Below are 8,759 nucleotides of genomic sequence, written 5' to 3'. Positions count from 1 at the left end.
ACCATTGGTAAAAAAGAGTGTTGACTTGGCTCCGCCTTCAATTTTTCACTCTGTTCCTGAAGAGAGTAGTGATCATACTGCTCACGTTCTTCTCGTCTCCTCAGATTCTCATGAATCCAAGAGTGGCCCTCCTGTCCCAATTTTTCAGGAGAGTCCTTCTCCTATTCCTACTGAGCATGGGGGGGAATTATATGATACCACCACCAAGTAGTTATATCGTCTTTTTTGATTGGAGTCAATTGAATTCTTTCTGCCTTCCATCTTATGTGCCTTTCCAGATCACAATACAAGCCTATAATATGGTAGTACATGGAACTATACTAGATGAAGGCGTGTCTGTTAGCATCATGTCTTCTACTACTTGGCAAGCTTTGGGTTCTCCACAACTTGTGCCTGTCACCCAAAATCTATTGGCTTTCAACGGAGGAACCAGTTAGCCCTTAGGGATCCTTCCTAAGTTCCCTATTACTTTGGGAGGAAAGACTGTCTATATAGAGGTGATGGTAGTCCAAGGTCCCTTAGATTGTAATCTTCTCATTCAATGCGACTATGATTATGTCATAGGAGATCTTATTTCTTCTCTTTTTCGTGTGGTTTGTTTTCCACACGAAGGGAGAATAGTGACCATTAATTAATTGTTGTTCATTGTTCACCAGGTGCATCCTTTGCAACCATCCTCCCCTATTGGTTCTTGTCTGCAAGCAGTACCTTCCCCGCCAAAGGTCAATTATGTGGCTACCAATTCCATCTCCACATCTGCTGATGATCACATAGATGGCATGGTACATTATGTATTGGGGGCATTGGAACCTAATCTGTCATTTGTACTAGTTGACATGTGTTCCTCCTAGAGCATAGTTCTCCCGTCCATTGAGGACCTCTTGGGGGCCATGTTATCGTATGGTCCATGATCAACTGTTACAAGGATAGTTCTTTTTCTGTGTCAACCTCATTAAAAAATGAAACAACGTACGAGGATAATTCTTTTTCTATGTCAACCTCATTAAAAATGAAACAATGTTCGAGGATAGTTTGTTCCTGTATCAACCTCATTAAAAAATGAAACAGGTGTCATGAGGATAGTTTTTGGTCTTGTGTCAACCTTGTTAAAAAATGAAACAAAGTGTCGGAGCATGGTTCCTGGTCTTGTGTCAAGCTCCTTAAAAAATGAAACAACTCCCTTTTCCAAATCAAGTATTTGATTAAGATCTCGTCAAATTCTAGTCGAGTCTTTCCTTGATCTCGAAAGTGAAACTTCATTCCATTCACCTTTTAACAACCTGATGTCTACTTCGATGAATGAAATGAAGTTTGGGGGGCATGTGCCTTGACTCTTATCATGTTGGGGGCATGCCATTTTTTCATCCAAGCATAGTTTTTCGTTTTAATCTTGTGTAAACATGAAACCAAATACAATCATAGTTTTTTTATTTCAAGCTTGTGTAAACATGAAACCGAATCGAAGCATAGTTCCTCGTGGTTCAGGCTTGTATAAAAATGAACCCATCCCCATTTTAGCCCTCATGATTGCCATTTTTATCAGCCTCTTTCATAAGATAATCCTTGGTTTTTTCTCCATTGCATCGCCACCATCTCTTTGGAAGATCATTTGCTTTCACTTGGTTGTTTTACCCTTTCTTGAGGAATTGCAACGATGAGTGGTTTTACTAGCCAGCCTCTTCACCTCTTAGTTTTTGAGCAGTTCCACCATAAATGGAACCAGTTTCTACCCTTTATACCACTTGTTCCTCCTGGATGAGTCAACTTTAAGCTCTTTTCTGACTCATAAAAAATTAAAAGATTTCTGAGTATTTTTCCCTTTTTGACTCATTAAAGTAAATAAAAATGGAGAGTTTGCTTTAAGCTCTTTTCCAATTCTCAAAACACGAAAAGATTTCCGAGCTCTTGTTGTTTTGACCTCGTAAATGGTTCCGAAACGTTGTTTACCCAGTATACATTTACCCCTTTTTCAGGCTCGAATAAACTATTTATGAAAAAGGTACTCCTTGGTTGACATGGCCAAGAGGTTCTCTCGAGTATTGTTTTCTACATTTTCAGGATCGAGAGACAACTTTACAAAAAGGGACCTTTTCTATTTTCATTTTCCATGTCTTTTTCAAACTCTCTAAACATGAAAAATATATTGATTTTTTCCTTTGTCAAACTTGTTAAAATTTAACGACATTGGATTCATCACCATGACAGATGTGAGCTTCTCCTTCCTAGGGCTCATTAATCTTACTAGGTTAGATCTATCCGAAGGATAGACTTATATTACAAGAATATGCTATCCCATTCAAGCTTGTGATAAAAAATAATTGGGGTACCTTCCATAAATGGTGGGGGAAATTGGAAACTTTTTACCAGTTGTGTTGATAGCTTGTCACTCGTGAACATGACACTCCAATAGGGGCACAACAATATAAATAAGGGGTATAAATACAATAGTAATGGGGTAATCACTAGTATTATAGGGACCCAACATGCCCCTCTCCTTCAAAAAAGTGTTGTCCTCAACACTTGAGTAGTTCTGGATACTTTTTCATAAAATTCTCATCCTCCCATGTGGAATCTTCAGTGGATAAGTTCTTCCACTTGATAAGATACTATGAAATTGATCGATTTCGTAGCTGTCGAGTTCTTGTTTCTGTGACTACTTCCGGTTCCAGTATAATTTTTCCTTCCTTGTCAAGTTTTGGCAATATTGTTTGAACTAGGAGCTTGTCGCCTATAACCTTCTTTAAACATGAAACATGGAAAACTAGGTGCAATCGAGAAGCTGCAGGAAGCTCCAATTTGTATGCCATAGTACCAATCTTTTGCAACACCTTGTATGGACCATAATACTTTGGTGCTAATTTTTTATCCTTCTTAGCTTGCTTTAGGGACATTTGCTTATATGGTTGTAGTCATAGGAATACCCAATCACCTACATCAAAACTTCTTTCACTGCGATGTTGATATGCCTGTTGTTTCATTCTATTTTGTGCCAACACAAGGTTATCCTTTAAGAGTTGGAGGACTTGTTGTCGATGTTCGATGTGATGTTCCACTGCCTGAACCTTAGAATTTTCTCTTAAATATGATGTGATGGATTGTGGTTGATACCCATAAAGTGCCATAAATGGGGTCATTTTTGTTGCTGTATGGAAGGAAGTGTTATACCACCATTCAGCTAGAGGCAACCATTTGACCCATTGTGTCTGTTTATCAGATACAAAGCAACGAAGATATCCTTCCAAACATTTGTTTAATATCTCAGTTTTCCCATCGGATTGAGGATGACAAGATGAGCTATGAGCTAACTGAGTACCAAGACAAGAAAATAATTCTGTCCAAAAATTTCCAGTGAAAATGGGATCTCTGTCACTTACAATAATCTTTGGGTTTCCATGTAGCTTTTGAATTGTTTCCATAAATGCAGTAGAAAATGTACTGGATTTAAATGGATGTGATAATGTACAAAAGTGTGCATACTTGGTAAGTCTGTCAACTACCACCATGATGACACTCTTTCCCTCAGACTTGGGTAAACCTGTGATAAAATCCATTGAAACCTCCTCCCAACGTTGGCTTGGAATGGATAAAGGTTGTAATAGACCCGATGTCTTATATGTTTCAACTTTATTTTGTTGGCAAACCAAACATTCCGCCACAAAATTTTGAATATTTGGTTTAAGGCCATCCCAAAAAAATTCCGTCTTAACCCTGTGGTAAGTTTTTAAAAATCCTGAGTGGCCTCCTAAGGGAGAAGTGTGCAATTCCATAAGAATCTTTTGTTTTAGCTGGGAATTCTTACAGAGGTATAAGCGATCTTTGTACCATAATGAATCATTTTGCCAGCTAAATGTATCAGACGTACTGGAATCTTGTTGTAGCTTTCGAATAAGTGCCCACACTTCCTCATCATTCTTCCATTCCTCCCTTGCTTCGTTTATCCATTCTGGTTGGATAATAGAAATGGCGCACAACAATGCTTCCACATCCTCATCCTTTCTTGAGAGTGCATCTGCCACCACATTTTGCTTCCCTTTTTTGTAGATGATTTCAAAGTCATAACCCAACATCTTTGTGACCCACTTTTGTTGCTCTTAAGAGGATAATCTTTGTTCTAAAAAGTATTTAAAGCTATCATGATCCGTTTTTACCTTGAAGTGTCTTCCCATTAGGTAGGGTCGCCATTTCTTAAGTGCATGGAGTATTGCCAACATTTCCTTCTCATAAATGGCTTTGCTTAAAAAATTTCCCTTGATTGGACGACTTTCAAAAGCAATGGGTCTTTCATCTTGCATTAGAACAACACCAATTCCATTTCCAGAAGCATCACATTCCACAATAAAGGTTTTTGTGAAGTCCGGTGTCGCTAAGACCGGTGCTTGGCACATTGCCTCTTTAAGATGTTCAAAGGCCTTTGTTGCTTCTGGAGTCCATGAAAATGCATCTTTCTTCAATAATGTTGTTAGAGGTGTTGCTATTCTCCCATAATTCTTAACAAACTTGCGATAATACCCTGTCAACCCAAGAAATCCTCGCAGATGCTTTACGGATGTGGGAATTTTCCATTCCTTAATGGCTTTAATTTTGCTAGGGTCTACCTTAACTCCTTCATGAGATACAATATGACCCAAATATTCCACCTCCTGGACTCCAAAGAAACATTTGGATCTTTTTGAAATTTGCATATAATTGTTTCTCCTCCAATAGTTGTAGCACCCTGTCAACATGTTCAACATGATCCTTCCAAGACTTGCTGTAGATTAGTATATCATCAAAAAATACTAACAAAAATTTGAATTCATCAAACCTTGAAATGTTGAAGGTGCATTAGTAAGGCTAAAAGGCATGACCAAAATTCATAATGACCCTCATGAGTTCTAAATTCCGTTTTTGGAATGTCTTCAATCTTCATTCTGATTTGATGATATCCTGAACGAAGATCCAACTTGGTGAAGTAAATTGATCCATGCAATTCATCCAGTAATTCATCAATGACAGGAATGGGGAACTTATCTTTAATAGTGAGCTTGTTGAGCTCCCTATAATCCGGACACATGCGCCATGATCCATCCTTCTTGTGCACCAATACTACTGGAGCAGAGAAAGAACTTTGACTTGGTTGAATTATACCAGCCTCTAGCATTTCTGCAACCATACGTTCAATTTCTCTTTTTTGGACATAAGGATATCTGTACGGCCTGATGTTTGGAGGAACACTTCCTGGAATCAGATGAATAGCATGATCATGATCACGCATAGGTGGGAGACCTTTGGGAGTCTCAAATACCTTGGAATGATTGTCTAGGACTTTTTGGAGATCTGGAGAAATAGATCATTCTGATGTGGAAACATCTAGCGAACATAATTATGAAATTACACCTCATTTCTCCTTTTTTAGAAGCTTTGTCATAACATTAGAGTTGATTATCTTTCTTGGTTTCCCTGCAATACCCCTTAATTCAACTTCCTTTCCTTCTGTAGAAAATTTGATGAAAAGCTCTTGAAAATTAAAAGCTATTGTACCTGTTATCACAAAATCGTGTACTAAGGGCTGCTACTTAGCAAGATCTCATGCAACTATTTCAAACCAGGCTTTAGACTAAGGCTTAGCCTCCTTAGTCAGAGAGGGCTCTCTCACTGATTTTTGATATGGATTAATAACAAGAAAAGATGGCTAACTCTTCAAACAGTACATGAAAATAAGCTGGTTGGAACAACAAAATAACACCTCTTCCATTGGGCTCATGGAGTCAAACACCTCTGCAGTAAACTATTAACTACTCAATCATGGAAGCCAAGGCATATAATGTTTAAACACTCAAAACATTTCTCAAAAAGAACCTCAACTCATAAACATACACAGGAAGTCTGAGCACTAGGTGAATTCAGAGTGATTGCATGTCTATTGAGATGTAAAACAGAAAGGATAAAGACAAAACCATATATATTCTGAGCCTTTGAACACAAGATGAATCTTGGGAAGAAAAAGTAATCTTTCTATTACTGTCAAAAGTCTTTTACATTAGCCAATATAAAAACTCTGTTTTTTTCATAAATCTCCAACCCTACTTACATCAGAGTTTCTCCTATATATAGGAAAACAAAACTAAAACTACCTTGAGTCTCCTCCTCCAGCATGAGGGGAGCTCGATGATCTATCATTAACTAACCTTATCTATTTTTAAACAAACTCATTAAATACATAAAGTATTGAGCTGTAATTACAAAGAGTCCTAATCACACTAAAACTCTAACTTCATCTCCTCGTATGCCTGATTCCTTTCTTGATCTTTGACAACTGTCTTTTGTTGGTTAGGCTCCAGATGATTGAGCTACAAATGCAAAGAACGCTGACTTTGGATACCTGTAAGCGCTGATGGATCATTTATCATCAGGATCAAAACACCTATTTTTAAGGTCCCTGTCTCCTACCATCCTCCGAAAATGTAGCAGCATGTTCCCAAATCTTTAATAACTCAAAGTATGGAACGCTGCTACCAAACACCATGTCTCCAGATGAGCTGTAGGCTGTATTGATGTACAGGTGTCTCTCTTCTAACATTCCCGGTCAAACTGTTTATTCTGCATTGAAAACATCACCTACAGCAGTTTCGTAGCGCGCTACGAAACTGCTGTATGATTTAAAAAACACAGTCTTCCTCTAAACTCCTCACAAAATTGAATAGCTGCTGTTGCCATTCTTCAGTTTCACCTTTGCTATGCTGAGATTCAGAATCACATTCTCTGTATCCTTCATAAGCTTAGAGTGGGTTACCTTCTTTTCCTCATCAAAGATCACCTCAAGCTTAGGCCTAACATAATTATTGAGAACTGAAGCACACAAAATCGATGCCCTTTTTATATTTTTTTATCTCTGTCTCATCCTCCTGACTGACCTTAACCAACTGTAGTCCCTCAACCAACTCAATTTCCTTAATCTGTAGCTCTTTTTCTAAGAAGCCATTAATACTCTTTGACATCTTCTGTGTCATCTTATCTTCCAAAAAGGAAATAGATCACACTTTATGGAACAAACAGGGCACAAAAATTCACAATCAATGTTTCGCTACGTTTGTCTAAGGGAACTGCGTGCCCTGCTCCTCTAAATGTCAGATATGTTAATCCTTGGTATTGTATAAACCATCCTGCCACTTGTCTGTCATGGAACCACGGATGCCATTGTTGCTTTATGGGCAAATGTAATGCATTGATGTTATCTTTCGTGGCAGTTACAGGTACTCTCCCATCAATATCTCCACTGTAAACCCAAATCTTTAGACCACTTTTGATAAGTTTTGTGTAGATTGGAAGAACTGAGAATATTGTGTAATTATATGCATTGAACACAGAATTGTTGCAGACTGCCCATTTGAAAGGAATCTTTGTAACATTTGCGTGAAGAGCTTCTTGAACATCAGGCCTGTTGAAATATTCATTTGTGTATAGTTCAAAACAGGGGTCATATCCACCGTATAGGAACCCCAATGCCCTCCTCGAGACCTTATTTTGTGAAACTGTAAGCTTGTCTCTCGTCTTTACTCCTGAACTCGAGTTCTCTAGACAACGAGGTGCATAGATATTATATATGTCAATCTCCTGATAGTCGTACATCACCGAATTCACAGCATTTTCGCATTCATCTGTCCAGTTGTACACTTTGAAATTGCAAATGCTCTTGATCAGATTATACTTTTGATCAGAAATGATAGCATGGGTCCAAGCATAAGCTACTATTCCTTCCCAGTCATGGAACTCATCCGTTTCAGGATTGCCCACAATGAAGCCTTTCAAATTGATGGAAGTGTATTTTGAGTGCTTGTGGCTTCGGTCATGGATAAGCTCTGCAAGCTGAGGTACATAATGGCCTGCATAGCTTTCTCCTCCTATGTAGAAATCATGGGTTTTATACTGTGGGAATCTCTGTAACCATCTCAGAAGGAATTTGTATGAATCCTCAGCAGTAAATTGATCATCCGGCGCCAGCAAATGAGAAGTAGTATTGGTATAAGAAAATCCCACACCCACTGGAGATTCTAAAAAGAGCAAATTCGCTTCTCTGTTCCAGGAATATCTGTTCAGGGAAAGGCCTGTCCCATTCGTTTTTACCAGAAACGGACCCAATTCCTGTGCTGCTCCATAGCCGATGGATGAGCATCCAGGGCCTCCATTAAGCCAGAGAACCAAAGGTTTTTCAGAAGGCTGGTCTTCTGCTTCAAAAAACCAGTAAAAAAAAAACTCTGCCATGCCGTTCATCCTGTAATTTACTGTAGCACCATGGAGATGTAAAACCAATCCAATGGAAGCCGTTGCTAAAGCCGAAATGTTTGCAATCGAGAGTCATCCTAATCCTATATGAAATTAACGACGCCAAACCCATTTTCTGGCAAAGAAAAACAAATGTCAACCAGGTGTCTATGTTCTCTGTCGGTGGAGGAACTAATGCACGAACAGCTGGTAATATTTATCAAATCTCAACATCTCGTTTGGTTCCTTGTATTCGGTCAATACACAAAGATTAGAACATGAGGCGCATACTTAAATGAAAATACATTTCATTTGTCAAAAACTCATCACTGACACGAACATGATCCCTCAACCATGAATTCCCAATGTACTTGGAGATGATATATGCACCACCACTTAGTCGATAACCAGCTTCATATATATTTGCTACTTTTCCAACATAATTAACCTGAGTTAGGATCAGAAGGACTTCATTGACTTGAGAAAAGCGATTGTCCCAGGAAAGGATCTTCAAGGTA

The 8,759-nt window shown here is 38.5% G+C and overlaps 1 protein-coding gene across 1 annotated transcript; it reads right to left on the bottom strand.

Annotated features, from left to right (window-relative positions):
- Positions 1-7,020: 7,020 nt before the first annotated feature.
- LOC149215127 (serine carboxypeptidase-like 26) lies at positions 7,021-8,241 on the bottom strand. The gene has a single exon (XM_089389625.1). It carries the CDS (start codon positions 8,239-8,241, stop codon positions 7,021-7,023), a length of 1,221 nt encoding a protein of 406 aa, XP_089245751.1.
- Positions 8,242-8,759: the final 518 nt, after the last annotated feature.

This window comes from Pinus tabuliformis, chromosome 1_1 (genome assembly GCF_031772625.1).
Source record: "Pinus tabuliformis cultivar Carrire ecotype Pingquan chromosome 1_1, CPIR1, whole genome shotgun sequence".
Classification (NCBI taxonomy): Eukaryota; Viridiplantae; Streptophyta; class Pinopsida; order Pinales; family Pinaceae; genus Pinus; species Pinus tabuliformis.
Note: the sequence above shows the minus strand (reverse complement) of the source record. Positions and strands in the feature narration are given on the sequence as shown.

Excerpts from the sequence above, each read along its gene's own strand:
- LOC149215127 (XM_089389625.1), bottom strand. The coding sequence starts at position 8,241 with ATGGCAGAGTTTTTTTTTTACTGGTTTTTTGAAGCAGAAGACCAGCCT.